This window comes from Schistocerca cancellata, chromosome 4 (genome assembly GCF_023864275.1).
Source record: "Schistocerca cancellata isolate TAMUIC-IGC-003103 chromosome 4, iqSchCanc2.1, whole genome shotgun sequence".
NCBI lineage: Eukaryota > Metazoa > Arthropoda > Insecta > Orthoptera > Acrididae > Schistocerca > Schistocerca cancellata.
Window position 1 is genome coordinate 63,603,812 of NC_064629.1, and position 17,231 is coordinate 63,621,042.

General features: G+C 41.3%; 1 protein-coding gene across 2 annotated transcripts in view; it reads left to right on the plus strand.

Moving 5' to 3' along the window:
- The window catches only part of LOC126183634 (dynamin-binding protein-like), a 241,347-nt gene that overhangs the window by 177,919 nt on the left and 46,197 nt on the right, over positions 1–17,231 (plus strand). For both annotated transcript variants that reach the window (XM_049925755.1, XM_049925756.1), the window contains exons 19-20: positions 10,744–10,939; positions 11,157–11,428. In XM_049925755.1, the coding sequence (XP_049781712.1) occupies positions 10,744–10,939; positions 11,157–11,428 (468 nt within the window). The remainder of the gene's footprint in view (positions 1–10,743; positions 10,940–11,156; positions 11,429–17,231) is intronic.

Sequence of the window (17,231 nt, forward strand, 5' to 3'; positions counted from 1 at the left end):
TCTGAGTCAATCAGAGAGATCTCAGGTAAGAACAAATGAGCACATATCCATGTTATAATGAAAAACGGGACTTTTTTTTTGACTTGACAAAGGACAAACAGTGACTGTAATTTTAATAAAATAATATCGAATGGCAGCTAAAACCATATGTGTGTAGGTTGGGAAGAGGTTTTACAAATGAGACTGTTGGATTTTAGTTGAAACAGTGTAGAAAAAAATATAACTACCACTTTTTCAATGTGAATATTGTGCACAGTCAAGTCAGATTACTGTGCCTACCTGCCAGAATTGTGAATAAGCACCATTTGCAGTGTGGACATGTAGGAAGAGAGTCGGTGAGTTTCTGGAAGGTACCAACAGGGATGTGGGGCCATGCCGACTCCAGTGCTGTGGTCGGCTGCACTAGGTTCCGTGGTTGAGGATCCGTGGCACGAATAACCCAATCGAGATGGTCACAAATTCTCAATTCTGTTTAAATCCAGGGAGTTTGGTGGCCAGGGAAGTATAGTAAACTCATCCTAGTGCTCTTTGAACCATGCACGTACACTTTGAGCTGTGCGACACATTGCATTGTCCTGCTGGTCAATGCCATCGTGCCAAGGAAAAACAAACTGCATGTAGGAATAGACGTGGTCCCCAAGGATAGATGCATACTTGTGTTGATCGATTATGTCATCCAGAATGATGAGATCACCCGTGGAGTGCCTCTGGCCTGGGTGCTTCCAACAATTGTTACTGGGTGTTTGTTTTCAGACAATTCATGCCAATGAGAATAAAACAACATTCATCTACAAAAGCCACCTGTCACTATTCAGTGGACATCCAGTTGTGGTATTGGCATGCAAATTCCAGCCTCCGTTGCCGATGAACAGTGGTCAGCATGGGTGCACGAACCAGGCACCTGTTGCAGAGCCCCATACACAGCAACATTTGCCGGATGGGGGCCGAGACATTGTTGGTAGCCCCTCGGTTCATCCGGACAGTCAATTGCTCAACAGTTGCACGTCTCTTTGCCCGTACACATCTTCGCAGCCGTTGCTCACCCGTGTCATCTGTGGCCCACGGTGCACCACAGTTGCCTCGCCACCAGTGCAACAGTGCTGAGTAGCTGTGATGAAACCAGAACAAGACATAAACGAGTTCTTGCTTATCAATATGTGCTAGAGTCTTCCTTGGGTGTTGTAGGGTTGGCATGTGGGGAATCAGGAAAACCAGCAGTGATCATAAAAAAGTTCTTTATTGATTTATTTAACTTAGTCTTCTGAGAGTGCCTTGTTCTCTGGTACGGTCCAGTGTTCTCTCATTATATTCTGGTGTTGTAGCTGCAGGCAAGGAAGACACGATGCGTGGACAATATGTGCTGCTTGGACAGTGGTGTACTCACTAGGCATCACAAGCACTCCAGGACTGAGTTATCAGCGACATGTGTAGCACTGCACTTGGCTCAACTGTGCCACAGCATGGCACGGGCAGCCAGCAGCATCTTCTGGCCGCAGCCGATCTCAATACTGCCCAGAGTCTTAGCTCTGAACAATGTCTGGATAGTGGGACTCGGTGGCCGGTGCATTCCGGCAATGGCAGACAGCCACGTAGAAGCGGCAGCAGTGTGTTGGGCACCAGGTTCTGGACAGTCGGGCACTGGATCTTGTATTGCAGCCCCACAGTACCAGTGACGACAGTGATGTAGTCACAGTGAAAACTCCGAGTCTGTGGCTGACACAGGGTGGGCACAGCTATGTTGCCCAGCTGGTAACACACAGGGGGTTGGCTACGTACAGGTTTAAATGGAGCCACTCTACACTGACTTTGCAGAAGTGCGGTATTTGTATGTCACTACTGAAAGTTCTGGAACAGGGTTGGCAGCAAGCATCCATCTGTTGTCAAGCAGCAGTGTCTCAAACTGCAGAAGTTTCCCGATCCCCAAATCATCGACATGCAGAAGTGGTAGAACAGAAGCAGTCACACGGCGATAGGTGCCTCTGTCAGCAGAATGTTGACTGCAGCTGTTGGTGCTCCAGATACAGCACTGGCACTGGCTGTGGCTTAGGCTGTTTCAACTCCTCTCTCCTAAAAAAATCCACCCTCAGATTTCAGTTGAAAATTTTGTTGTGACATGGACACTAATTTATTTACAGGTATTTATTCTGTATCTTTTTGGCTTCACTCATGCTAACACTTGGTCCTTTACATTATTTACACTTCTTTCCCTTTCAACCACATTAGCCTTTATCTCACTAGTGAGTATGTTCTCATTTATTCTCTCTTCTCTTCAAATCACTTTTAGCCCTGCTAGCTGCTACAGCATTTACTTTTGTGGGGAAGGAGTGGTGTGCAGGCAGGTACCCTATCGGCTAGTCTTTCCATTTAATATTTACATGCTAAAATGTGCATCTCCCACATCATCCCATTACATACACCAAATATGTCTAGTAACTACAAGAAAAACTTCGAAGATTGTCATACATCACATTAAGAAATGTCCCATGTCAACACAAACAATACCTTTCTCTTTCTGGTGCTGATACAAAAAAAAGGGGGGGGGGGGGGCAATCCCTTGATCTGTATAACTCGTTTACATTGATGCATATTCATACTATCCTGTTGCCTTATCATTATGATCTAAACAATTAGTGAAAACTATTTACAAAGGGAAGGACTCGTGGGTAACATTTCCATCGTCATGTTATTAATTGTATTGACCAAGAAGGACTCTTTACGATGAACACAATTCACGGATTTCATCCTCACAATACACATGTAACACTTTCTCGTCATATTCCTCATGTGTCTTCATAATGAACCTCATATCTCGACACACAGATATCTCTCATTCCAAGAGAGTACAAGTAGTTTCACTGGTCCCCACTTTGAGCTCTCCGATACCACCAGATCTACTTCCTGTGTCACAGTCGCTTTCCAGTTGCCCTACTATCATCTAATTCTTTCTTACCTCTTTACCCAGAGAGACAATTTTCTGGGCTACACTCCTGACCATAATAAACCTCAGAAAAAAATATATAAAACTTTCTTGTCGTGTTCTCCCATAATAATGAATTTATACAGACACCATTGGCAGATTTATTTCTGTGGTTTATGTGATGTCCTGATGTCTAACAATCATTTTGCATCTATGTGATGTCTCAGCATATTGCTGTTTTGTGCTATTCATGTACAATGTAAAGACATGAAATCTGAACCATTTGATTCCAGTGTGGCTATTGGATCATGCTCTAGTTAGTCAGTGCTGATCTACCTCTGGTTATGTCTCTTATCAATAAACATGCTAGGTTCCAAATTCGAATATTCCACATAATTTAAGTCTAACCTAAAACCTCCTCTGACCTGTCACCTAACCTTTAACTATTTACACTTCTCATTCTGCTGTACAAAATTTGTATTTGCAAGAAAAACTTATGGCTGCTTTGGCCTTTTCCTGAGTCCTCTCAGCACCCACGATTTCCCATTTTTAAGCTAGGTGCACTCACATCAGTGGCTTGTGTAATGACCCTCTGGCAAACACAACAAACCTGTGCATCTGACTTGGTGCATAGGGCTGAATGCCTTTGTAAATTATGTTGTGTTCACATCACTGACACTAGGAATTCGACCCTCAGGCCTTTGCCAAATGTAACTCGAGTTATGCTGTTCATACTGAATAACACAGAAATGAGATACAGGGCTTCAAGGATACAAAGATAACGGAATATACAGACCCCATGAGTAAAAATAAAAGTCTGTGCCACTACTCTCATATGTTGCCGTCCCAGTTGAATCACCACTTGCAGTCTTCTGTCATCAGAACTATGTGTACCTTCTTTGCTGTCATTGATCCATCAGTCTCAAACCATCCTGTCCCTGTCAGCAAAATTTGATGGTGCAGAAGAAGCAAGATTTTCAGGTGGCTGTGGAGAAACAAGAGTGACACGTAGACCAGTTCTTGCTCGTCAGGATGTGCTCGAATCCACCTTGGGTGTTGTAGGGATCGTAGATAGTTTGGGAGACAGTTGTGACATGTGGGGAAGTTTCAGATAAACCAGCAGTGATCATAAAACAATTATTTATGAATTTATTCAACTTACACAGTCTTTGGAGTGTGCCCTCCTCTTCGGTGCAGTATGGAATTCTCCCATAATATTTCGGAGTTGTAGCAGCAGGCAAGGAAGACACGGTACATGGACATTCTGCGCTGCTCAGGTGGTGGCGTATAACTTGGTGTCATGGGCACTCTGGAGCCGAGTTCACAGTGGCATCCATAGTACTGCACACGACTGTGGTGCAGCGCAGCATGGGGCATCCAGCAGCACCTTCTGCCATTGTGGTAGGTTTCATTGCTGCCCAGAGTCAAACTCTGAACAATTGGCTGGCAGTGGGTGGCTGGCTGGGGGACTCCGGAGATGGCGAGAGGCTCTGTAGTGGTTGTGATAAGGTATTGGGTGCCAATCCAAGGCAGTCAAGCACCATGGCCCGGCTGTGGCAGAGAGCGACATGGTTACGGCAAAGACTCCAAGGCTGTGGCTGACATAGTTTGGGTGCAGCTACATTGCCCAGCGGGTCACACATATTGGGCTGCCTACATACAGGTTTAAATGCAGCCACTTGACACTAACTTCACACAAATGTGGTGTTCGTGTGTCACCGTGAAAAGGCCTGGAGTTGGATCAGTGAATGGCATCTGTCTGTTGTCAGGCAGCACTGTATCAAACTGCAGAAGCTTCCTGATGTTCCTGTTCATTGACATGTGAAAGTTGGGGTATGGAAGCAGGCACATGTGGTGGTAAGGAAGTAGGCACACGGGGAGAGATGCTTTTGTCAATAGGATGTTTACTGTGGCTTCTGGCAATCCAGATATGGTATTGCTGGTGGCTGTGGCTTAGGCTATTACAATAAGCACACATTACAATGCATTACAAACAAACACTACGTAGACAGTATAGTGTACACTTATGGTTCCAAGCTAGCAGACTTAGTTGATTATTCTCTTGTTTTCAGATACGGTGTGCTGATAATCCACCTACGGCTGAAGTAAACATCTTTGGTTTTTTTCCTATCCTAACATCTCTAAACCAGATGAGATACATCAATGCAGTTACTTTCCTCAGCTATTACAACTCGTAGATTGTTCTGCAGATGGTCAGGAGAATGTGTCAGGTAGAGATGCATGTCCAGGACATCCTCCTGTGTCTTCAAATACAGAGTGAAGTAATGAAATTCTGTTGCATACTGAGGCATATCAGAATCCATATCAAAAACTATAGGAGTAGCCAAACAAGTTTTCTGAAGAAAGCACAGTGACATTGTGCAACAATCCCATGGAGTCAGTGATGTAATTGGTGAGAAAGACAGTTACAGTTATATGGGGAAGGGATTGGCTGGATAAGAATGAGAATAAACTCTGAATGATTCAACTGACCATTTGTAGTCATGTGAAACACAATGAGGTTATTCTAGCTTGTCTTTGTCTAGGGAGTTGCTCTTTAACCAGTGTTTCCCTACTGCATTATTAATATCTAGCGTGTGACACACATGGTATTACCATAACAGAGCACCATATTTTACCAGAATGTTGTTTGTATGTGGCATTGAGTGGCTTGGCTAGATGCAATCTCTATTGTAGGTGACAGTTAAATTAGTGTAATGTAACTTCTAAATGACTGACTAGTTCTTCTCCCTTTTTTATAACAGTAACTGTGCAGCCATATGAATCTGATGAACTGTTTTTAAGTTATTTTTGCATATTTATTTGATAAAAAAATTTTAAGTGATTATAACTATGATTTCATCAGTTTCAATGCAATTTTTTGTATAAATTCTAAGTTTGTTTGTGGAGTAAGCAGAATGATGATAACCACAGTGTTGGATGCCCTAAAACTGATCAAGTGGCTGTTTTGTGGTTTTCTATCAAATGATCCCCGAATGGAAAAAGGTTGCTGCTATGTTCCAAAAATTACTTGCGTATTATAACCTTTTCTGACAAAGCCATGTATCATATATGTGGTAAAAATGAGCAGGCATAGTAGAAGACTTGGGGAGACTGAAAAGTGGCATAACATGATCTTTAAATTTGTATTATTGTGGAGATGGCCACATGCTTGAAGGAGTTCAGAAATATTTTATTGCAAATTTTGGGCTGGAAATTTTTCTCTCTCCAGCCAAGAGTAGTTGTGTTGCGAAGGAACTGCTCTCGTGGCTCACTCTCCATAACCGGCCCATGTTTATGGGCATGCATAGTTCACACCATTGAGGACTCCTGATGAGAGACGCCTTGCGAACATCACCTACAGCCCTTGGTGATTAGAAAATGTGGGAAAATGGTTACATGGGGTCACAGTAGATGAGAGCAGAATGGTGGGTCCAGAAGAGACTTGCTCTTTGTGACATTCTCCCAAACTGACAATACACCTTCTCCCTGCACTCGCCTGTTCCACTCCATAATGTAGACATAATGGCCCCTTCAATCAATTGGAAGTTTCCCCAGGTTGACCCTGTGTAACCTGAACATGAAATATAGTTGAGATTCTATTTAACAGAGCTCTGTTCTTAATGCAAACACTCCCCTCAGATGTCCTTCCTTTGCTCCTACCCTCACCACCTGTTTGTTGTTTAAAGGAGTCGTTTTAGTACTCATATGGAGGACCTTACAGTTTTTACTGTTCAGGGTCAGTTGCCACTTTTTGCACCACACAGATGTTTTTCTAACATATTGATCTCCTGATGATGACTTTACTATATGGTATCAGCAAGCAAGCTAAGAGGGCTGTTCACATTGTCGTCCAAATGGTTTATATAGATTAGAAACAGTGGAGAACCTGTAACACTGCCTTGGGAAATGTCAGACATCATTTCAGTTTTGCTTGATGACTTCCCATCAGTTACTAAGAATTGTGTCCTTTCTGACAGGAAGTCATGAATCCAATTACACAACTGAGATGTTACTCCATAGACACACAATTTGATTAGTAACTGGTTGTGAGGAATAGTGTCAAAAGCCTTCTGGAAATCCAGAAATATGGAATCAGCTTGAGATCCCCTGTCTATACCACTCATTACTTTGAGTGAACAAAGTGTCAGTTGCGTTTCGCAAGAGCGATATTTTCTGAATCCATTCTGACAGTGTGTCAATAGATCATTTTCTTCAGTGTTTCATAACATTAAAATGCAGTATATGCTCCCAAATCATACTGAAAATTCATGTCAGTGATATTGGTCTGTAATTCCATGGATTACTTCGATTAACTTCCTTGTGTATTAGTGTGACTGTGCAACTTTCCAGTCCTTAGGTATGGATATTTTGTCAAGCGAGTAATTATATATGATCATTAAATATGGAGTTATTACATCAACATACTCTGAAAGGAATCTAATTGGTATACAATCTGGACCAGAAGACTTGGCTCTATCAAGTAACAAGTTGCTTTGATTCACCGAAGGTATCTACTTCTAAGTTACTCATGTTGGCTATCTCTGGATTTTCAGTCAGAGTATCACTGTAGAAACTATTAAAAACATCTCACATTAAAGTCCATGCTAAATTTCAAGTTTCTTTAAAACATTGCCAATCTTGGAGGTGGTGTATTTTTTTAAAATCTGGCACACTTCTTTTGTTGTATTTGCAGTAGTATCCTGACCTGTTTTGTGTATGATGAGGGATGTGTTCCATTTTGGTTTGCCTCTCTGTTGCCTGCAATACTATTTCTACGAATTTAAGCTACATTTGGTTTTCACGTACATAGTTAGTTTGGAAGAAATGGTGATTGTCTCTCAGGAAATCATGAAGTGAATTTTTATCTGCTTTTGTAAGTAGATATATTCTGCATTTATTTTTGGTGGCTTTGGGTGTTATGGTATTCAGTCTCGCTACAACCACCTCATGGTATCCATCATGATGCTCTCTGTTTGCTCGGAATGGTTTGTTGTAAGAGGTGTAGTATGTTATCGCAACCATTTAAAATTTGTGTGGGCTCCGGAACTAATTTTCAGGGAGTGCATTTAGTACAGTTTCAAATGGTGTTTTATGCCTACCACTGACTTTAAACATGTCAAGGGCAGAGTGAAGTTACCTATAACTAGAATGGCATGAGTCAAGTACCTATTGGAAATGACTCAGTTTTTCCTTGAACCCACAGCAACTATATCATCTGAATGGGCGTGTTGATAAAAGGAGCCAGTTATTAATTTATTCACTTTGTTGAGTATAACCTTTGCCCACATTAACTCGCAGTGCCACTGCAGACACACAGTCCATAGATGGTCAGGTTAATGGGAATGATTTTTCTAGTGTAGAAGATATAACATCTGCCTAAATGAAGGTAGTGTTGGTGGTTAGTGGGTTTGATATGGATGGAACCATTAGAAAGCTCAAGTATTGGCCCTGGGTCCAGGTAATGAAGATATCGTCTATGAATATGAACCAGGCAAGGCGTTTGGGAGGCTAGAAAGGTTTCCTGTATATGATCCATAAACAGGTTGGCTTAGGAGGGTGCCATACGGGTGCCCATGACTGTGCCATAGGTTTGTTTATGTGTCTTCCCCTCAAAGAAGTTGTATTTGTGTGCGAGGCTGCCATTGGTAAGCAGTATAAGTCATGAGGCTGTGGGTTTGGAGTCAGAACAACATTGGGGAAGGTAGTCTTACATAGTATCAAGGCCATGGGCATGAGGGATGCTGGTGTAAGGGAGGTGCTATCAACAGTGTGATGCATAGGGATTCGGGTGGTAATGGGGTGGGGATGATCACAATTCGGAAAAGGAAGTGATTTGTATTTTTCATATGACAGACTAAGCTGTGGGCAACTGGTTGCAGGTATTGGTCGACAAGAGCTGAGATTCTTTCAGTTGGAGCATGGTAACCAGCCACAATGGAGGATCCAGGAGTGTTGGGTTCATGGATTATGGGAAACATGTAGAAGGTGAATGATTGATGGTACATTGGTGTGAGGAGGGAGATAGATTCTAGGATAGGGCTAAATATGTGAGTAGTGACTGGAAGTTATGTTGGATTTCTGGGATTGGATCACTATGGCAGAGCTTGTAGGGGGGGGGGGGGTGAAAACAGTTGGCAGAAGCATTCTGTTAGATAGAGCAGTTCATCAAGGCAGTGGTGGACCCTTTGTCTGGAGAGAGGATGATTAAATCAGGGTCTGTCTTGAGGTTGTGAATGGCTGTTCTTTCTTCTGTTTAGAGATTTGTGTGCTTGGGAAGGCACGTGGGCAAGGATGATGAGGCCAATTGGCGGTTAAGGAATTCCTGTGGAAGGCAACCAGTTGGTAGTTAGGTGAGAGGGGGAGGAGGATTCCTGTTGGATATTGGTTTAAACTGGGATAGGCAAGGTTCACTGTTGGGATTAAGTTGACTTTAGTTGGAGGGATTGGTAGGAAAGAAGTGTTCCCCCTGTAAGGCTCCCAAGAGAAAGAGTAGGTCTCTGACAAGCCCACCGTGGTTGACCTCGAATGTGGTGCCGAAGGTGAGACCTTTCGATGGGACTGAAACTTCTATAAAATTGAGTTTTTTGGTGGATGTGCTGACAACAGTGTTTTGGGTTTGTTAAGGTTCTGGGTTTCATGAATGTTGGGAGGAAGTTTTAGAGGCTACGGCAAACAAAAAAGATCAGCACGGCAGGTTCTGGGTGCTACGGTGGATTGATGAGGGGGTTTGCTGGGGGAAGATAGTGTAAATGGATAGTAGTGTGATGAGGTGGGAGTAGGATATCAATAAGTCAGATAATAATTTATGGAGGTGGTGCCTGGATTGCTCTTATAGATGCTGCAGGCCAGGATTTCAGTTTTTGAGGTGTCGAATGCGTAATACTACTCCACGAATTCTGACGTCATTGCACTTTTCATCACCATCAGATTTCTATGACCTGTACCTCTTAACCAGATATGCTGGAAGATAATGCCCTTTGTAATTCCACAGTCTCTATTGACAACTATCCTTTTGCAGGATGTGTCCTTGCACATTACACCAGCATAGTGCACACCTTTTGTGAGGAGACATTTCCTGATTGTTAGATTGAGTGAGTGGATCTGTGACATAGTCACTACGCTTGCTGGACTATATCCCATTACATTTCACTCTGTAAGTGATTTGTAAAGAAAATATCACTGTTCTTTTCTTTTTTATTGCTTATTTGGTGCTGAGTAACGATGTTATTAGCACTGTTTTTGCACTCCAAGTGTCAGTCTCATAGAGGTCTAGTGAAACTCTGCAAGCCCCTCTCCTGATCTCTGTGAACACTGGTGTAATAAAAGACTGAGATAACACATCCTATCTTCTTCAGTTCATTGTCGAACATCCTTTAGAAAGCATGGTGGAGGCTTGTAGACCTGCCTTTCTTAAAGTGCTTTTGTGATAAAATATACTGGGGATGATCGTGTTCCTCAGGTACTCAAACAGTTGTAACACCAAGCGATACTTAGAAATTCTACGAGGACTCTTCGGGGCATCGAGTGAAGTTACAAAATTTCAAAGTTATTGTATTGTAATAATTGTATTTACTAAAGAAGTAGAAAATAATTAGCTCATTTTGACAGTTAGTTTCATAGCAATTACAGTTTTATTTTTTCACTCAAAATCACATGTTTAATAGTTTGTCATGTGTATCATAAGAGTCTCCTAATAGTTTTTTTGGTTGGTTGGGATTATTGTGTATTTTCTATTTTAAATAAGCTTAAGCTCTATATGTAAGAATTTAAAAAATATTTGCAAATATATGTATGTATATGTGATTATGTTCCCGTGCTTTCAGGTTGCATTGACTCAGAGTGACAGTCAGAAGACATATCTGAAAAATCGTTATGGAGTTGATACACTATTTTATACAACCAAATCATACACAAGTAAACAGCCATTAGAATTGTCAGTTTCCACTGGGCATTTAGTAGCAGTTATAAAGAAACAAAATCCCATGGGAGACAGTTCAGTGTGGTTTGTAGATGATGGAGGTAAGTTACATTTTTTCGCATTTGTAATAGTCTTATTTTAAATTACAATAAAGAAATTTGTATAAAAATTGTATAAATTTGGCTAACCATTTTTGAAGGATAGTAGGTAAAGCGACAGAATAAAAAATTAGAGTTGCCTGTCATCAGGCAGTAATGTTTTAAGACCATTTAAAAAGTTCATATTTCCGTTATTTAACAACTTTGCATTCTGTTGCAGCCAATCAAGGTTTTCTTCCCAGTAGCATCTTAATTCCAAACAGAGGTGAATCACCAGTTATGGACATGGAACGAGGTACAAAATCAAAACGAAGTCAGCAACAAGACATCACTGATTCAACTAAACAGTTTCCGTCTCCACCATCGTATAATGATGCCTTGGCTACATCCGTACAGATCCCTAAGCAGTCTGATATTACAAACAGTCAGACTCCTGTCCTAGAAGCTGAAGATCTCAAAGAAGACAACTATGAAGAAATTTCTGATCAGAGTGTAAGAGCAGCTTAATTTTAAATAACTTTTATATGACTGATAATTTAACAAATGCATAAATCAGTCCTGTTTATAATGAGCCAAGTAGCAGGCTTTTTATAGTTACAGAGACATTTATGCTGTCATGTGATGATTTTATTTTTGAGAGAGGTGTAGAAAGGGGATAATGTAGACTTAGATTTTTTACTTAAGAATACACTCTAGTTTGACTTTGCAGATTATCTGCTGGTGTTGTTTTAGTGTTGTGGGTTAGTTAACCACAATAAATAATAAGAGCTCAAATAACTGAGCAAGAATGCAGTTTATTTGCATAGTATTTTTGTTACACTTCAGAGCTTTGTAAGGCCCAGAATAAGAAGGTTGTACTGGCAAGTGGGCAACTTCTGTTCTCAACATAATGTACACAAACTTGTTCAAATCCTTAAGAATGAAAATGTTTGTGTTTCCATGGTGGGATGCTGGTGTAGGGAAAAGCATTTAAATTTGTCTGTTGTTACAGTAGGAATGGTGATTTGTGTGTGGAGAGGGACTGTTGAGATATGGAAAACTCTGATGGAAATTGCAGTGTCTCTCCATAGAGGATTTCAGCTACTGACATGCTGATGTCTTGCTTGATAGCAGTGCAGAGGCCCAGTAGCACTAGCAGTAATGCTGCTGTCCAGGCCATATCACAGAAAATAGGTACGGCTTTGAGTGTCGTGTGCCAGCACTCTACCATCCCATTGCTACGTGGGTGGTAACTAGTGGTGTTTAGTGAGTTCAAGAAGTAGGGCAAATTTGAACTGGTGCCTTCAGTATGTTGCGACATGTACTGAGCATCCAAACTAGTCAGTTCTTGCTGTGAGGAATGTCCTGTTTGTTGTTTCTGCAGAAAAGTATATGATAGGACTAGCTTCTAGTGTACTTCTCAGTGCTGTAAGATTATATTTCAGTCCTTCAGATGGAGGCAATGGACCTACCAGGTCATTGTGGATGTGTGAGAGATAATGTGTCATTTCAGAAAATTGGTGTGTTATTTTAAAAAACTGGCCTTTTGGTTACTGGGTCAGACACTTGCTTGTGAAAAACAGCAGGTATGAATGGCTTAAGATCATGCTTAGAGACATTGTGCAACAGTGGATTTTTTTAAAAAATCCCACAAGAGGCATTTTTTAAGCTGCATATCCTTGTCTTGCACAAGTTTTTGTAGCTGTGTATCAGCTACTTGTGTTGCAGTGAATTTATCAAAATCAGTAGTATGTGAAATTGTGTTTAGCCTCAGAAAATAGACTGAAATAGTATTACCTGTCCCTTTTACTTGTCATAGATCTGTAGTAAAGTAACTGATAAAATCTATTTGCTGTGTGGAAACATTTACTTAAATTTTTTTAAGGCAAAAGTGATGAGTTTGTGGTCTGTGTATATTGCAAACACCCCCGTGCTTCCATGTACAAGTGGAAGTGCCGAATAGCCTCATATATTGCAAGCAACTTATGATCATAAGCACTCCACCTGGTCTGAAGCATAAGCCAGGAAAAAAATCCAGGGGTGCCATACACCGTTAACTTATTGCTGGAGTGCCATGCTAATTGCCAGCTGACTAGCATCCACACTTACAGCAAGGCTGACCTTTACCTGTTTGAAGGTGCACTGCATTTCCATGGTCCAAATCAGTGGGTGGCAACCAGCGATGTTGTGGCCCGCCAAAGCTACTGTCAGGGGTGCCTGCATTGCAGCTGTTCTTGGCATGTCTCATCGATAAAAACTGACCATTTCTAAAAATATTTGCAGCTGTAGTAAGTCTCTGAGACAGGGCATATATTGTATGACACCGACTTTCTCCTTAAGGGAACAGATGCCTGCTGCAGAAACTGTGACTTAAGAATTGCACTTGTTATTTCCAGAGCACAAACTTGTTGTCATTCAATATCAAACTGTTGTCTGCTAGCCTATTAAATACAATTTGTAAATGGTTATCATGTTCAGCTGATGTTCGTATGTGTAGTACATCATTAAGGTAGATGATACAGAAAAGTAGTTCGTGCAGCACTTTGTCTGCAAATTGTCTCCAGGACTGTGCAGCATGTTTCAGCCAAAACGGCACTTGTAGATATTCAGACAGACTGAAAGACTTTATTGCTGTCTTCAGGACATCCTGTCGTGCCACCAGAATTTGGTTGTAAGCATTTTTGAAGTCTATAACACTGAATATGGTTGCTCCAGGTAGTGCACTTTTAAAGTCTTTAATATGGGGTACAGGGTAGCAGTCTGGTAAGGTGCAAACATTTAGTGCATGGTAATCGTGCACAGCCTCCATGTTACATCTTTCCTTTTATTGAGATGCAGTAGAAACGTCCAGGATCTGTTCGATCTGCAGATTATTCCTGCTTGAAGCAGTTCTTTGATTGGGGTTTTTGTTTTGGCATCTTTTACTGGAGCTAATCATCAAAGTTTCTGGCCAATTGGTAGACAAGGTGTGCTCCCAGTGTGGTGCAATATCTTGCAAATGTGTGCTCAGTCTAGAGTGTGAGTTTGTGTAGAAAATGCTACTTTTTCTGGAAGCCTTGCCTAATTTATGTGTAACCATTTCTGTCACCATTTGAAGCCATGTTGCACATAGGGTGATTTCCAACCTGTAACAGTGTAGGAAACTGGCACTTAACATAAACTCAGATACTTCAGCCAGCACAGAATTCCATTCCACCATACTTTTGAATTCATTTTAAGTCAAAACAGGTTAACTATTAGCTTCAGTAAGCTGTACACGTGTGTGAGACTTTCTCTTTAGATGCAGCATTGCCATTAAGGTGCTCATGTCAGACCCAGAGTCCACCAGGAATGTATGAGACTATTGCTTGTCTGTTATGTACATTCATTAGTATTCATTAAAAATATTTGACTGGTCTGTATGGGTTGGTGGCCATTGTTTCTAGTTGTTTGATAGCAGCCACTTGTCAAGAAACTGTCATGTGGGTGCCACTTTGTTTTGGCAGCTGGTGCAGAGGTATGTTGGTGTGTGGCGAATTTGGCAGTGTTGTGTTCATTGACAGACAGGTGCTTATAAATATTCTTGCATCCTGATGCGCCTAATAATAGGTCACTGTTTGCTTTTGGATAAATGCAAGGTGCAATGTACTTCGCATCCTGTGCACGTGAAGTGGTGTGAAACCAGCATTCAGGTGAGCATTGCTTCACTTACCGTTATTTTTTTTTTATCATTGTAAGGTATGGAGCAGTGGAATTGTAGAATGGTAATGTCTGCTTGTTTAGCACAGAGTTGTCTCATCTTGCTTCTCAGCAATCTGTTATTTTCTTGTGTCCAGGATGTGTTGGAAAGCTGAGCATCATTTGTTTTGCTATGACATGGTTGTAATAACATCTGACACTAGAAGCAATTTCTGAGATTTGAAGACTGTCAGTATAAATTGCAATTTATCACTTTAAACACCATATGCAGCACATAAAATCTCCAGCATACAAAACAATAATTATGGTTGCTGTGGTAAATATCATGGAATTTCCTTTTCACTTCACAGCATAGTTGGAACATTGCAGCGTTAGGTAGAATGTTTGTCACTGCTATGGGAAATCCAAAACTATGCAGAAATTGGGCCTTCATCGTTAGAAGTTACTTTAAATGTTACCTGAAGTGGTGTTACTTTAAATGTTGCCTGTGTCAGTCATTGGAGGCATTGTTGGTTCACTTTTAATTTCTTGTTCTTTAGTATCCATTTTTATTCTGTGTCATCATTGTGTCTTGAAGTTAACCACAATAAATAATATTAACTCACAATTGCTAAGTAAGGATTCAATTTATTTACATCTTCCAAATAATTACACAGCATTGATGTGCCTATATAACATGAGTGATTCAAAAAGTACCAGAGAGGAATTAAACAGCAATCTGCTTTATCGACCAAAGAGAACATACTATACTCAAACAATTGTCATACTTTTACTCCCACAGTGCTATTGTGTGTTGAATGGTTGTTATATCTACCCAAGAAGCTGAACACTCATTCTAATCCACTGTATGCAGTAAATGTTAAAGTGGGTTCATGTTTGATCCATCCTTTGATGTATAAGATTTGCTTTATGGCTATCATGGTTTTACCATGACGAAACAATCAATAAAAACTTACTGTCTATACAATGTGCCATTGCAACATATACAGAAAGTAAGATCATGTATAACATAACACTAAGAGAAATTAAAAAGATGTGACCCGTTTTTCACTTACTTACTGACCTGCCCAAATCCAACAAACCACAATTTGAAAAAAGATACAAATAGTATATTTGTATGAAAAGTGATGACATAATAACTGAGTAAAGGGAGTGTTTTGTTAAAATCTCAAATGAAGAATGTTGGTCACAAAATGTAAGTAAGTTTCAGTTGTGAAAGATGCAGTGGTGTGTCATAACTTTGATTACAATATTTTCCAAGAAATTGACATACACAGTGCTGCTGTTGAATGACAGAAACACCACCCATACCATCACCTTGTGCCTGCCATTCAGCAGTAGCACCATATGTGTCAGTTTGCTGGAAAATACTGTGAGGAGGACACCACTGTTGTTTCTTACAGAATGCAAGATATTCATATTATAAAACAATTATCAAATGAGAACTCTGCAGGCATACATCTCACATGTGGTCTGGCTGAGTACAGTACTAAAAAAGCAAATCATCTTTACAGTTAGTCATATAGGATGCTCTTAAATGCCAAGAATATTTATGCTATTGGTAGCTGCTCAAGAGAATCATCATACTTTGCACCATGTTGCAAAAATGCCATTTGAGCCAAGTAATTTTAGGAATGAGTAACAGTGCAAATGCTGTTTTGTGGCAGGTGGGCTGGTTGTGGTGGGGTAGTGTCAGGTGGGGTGGGTGAGGGAGGTGGGAGGCACAGAGAGGGGCTGCAGACGATGGCTAGCCGCTCAAAGGGTGGCTGGTTTGCTGGCTAGGAATGCAGGAGGGAGGGATAGCAGATATAGTTGTAGCAGCTGGTGGGAACTGGCACATACTGACGGTGACATGGAGACATGAATTGGGAGGTGGTGACAGGGCAGAGGAATATGAAACCATTTGGGTGGAGAATGAAGAGACAGTGGGTTTCCTGATGTTGAGGCCAGGACAATTATGGGAGAGGAAGATGTCTCGTAAGGATAACGCCCATCTGTGTAGTTCAGAGAAGTTGGTGGTGGAGGGAAGGATCCAGATGACTCAGTTCATGAAGCAGCCATTGAAATTGAGCATGTTATGCTCAGCCGCATGGATGGTTAACTTTGTTCTTGACAACAGCAGGTTGGTAGTCATACCAACATAAAAGTTTGTGCAATGTTTGCCACAGAGTTGGTATATGACACTTTGATGGGGTAGGCTAAGCTGTGGGTGGATTGGGCAGGCCTTGCAACTGGGTCTTCCACAGAGATATGGTCCTTGTTGAAAGGGGTTGGGGTTAGGATTGGGAGTGGCATGGGGGTGGACTAGGATGTTGTGGAAGTTGACTAGGCAACAGAACACCGAATTAGGAGGCGTGGGAAGGGTCTTGGGAAGGATGTCCCTCATTTCAAGACACGATGATGGGTAATTAAAGTCCTGACGAAGGATGTGGTTCAATTGTTCCAGTCGAGGGCAGTATCGGTTGGTGAAGGGGCACTCTTTTGTAGCTGATTTTTGGGGGTGGCGGGAGGATTGGGATGTGTGGGGGAAATGGTGCAAGAGATATGTTTGCGATGTAGGTCTGCGGAATAGTGCCTGTGTGTGAAGGCCTTGGTGAGACCTTCAGCATACTGGACAAGGGGGTTCTTGTCACTGCAG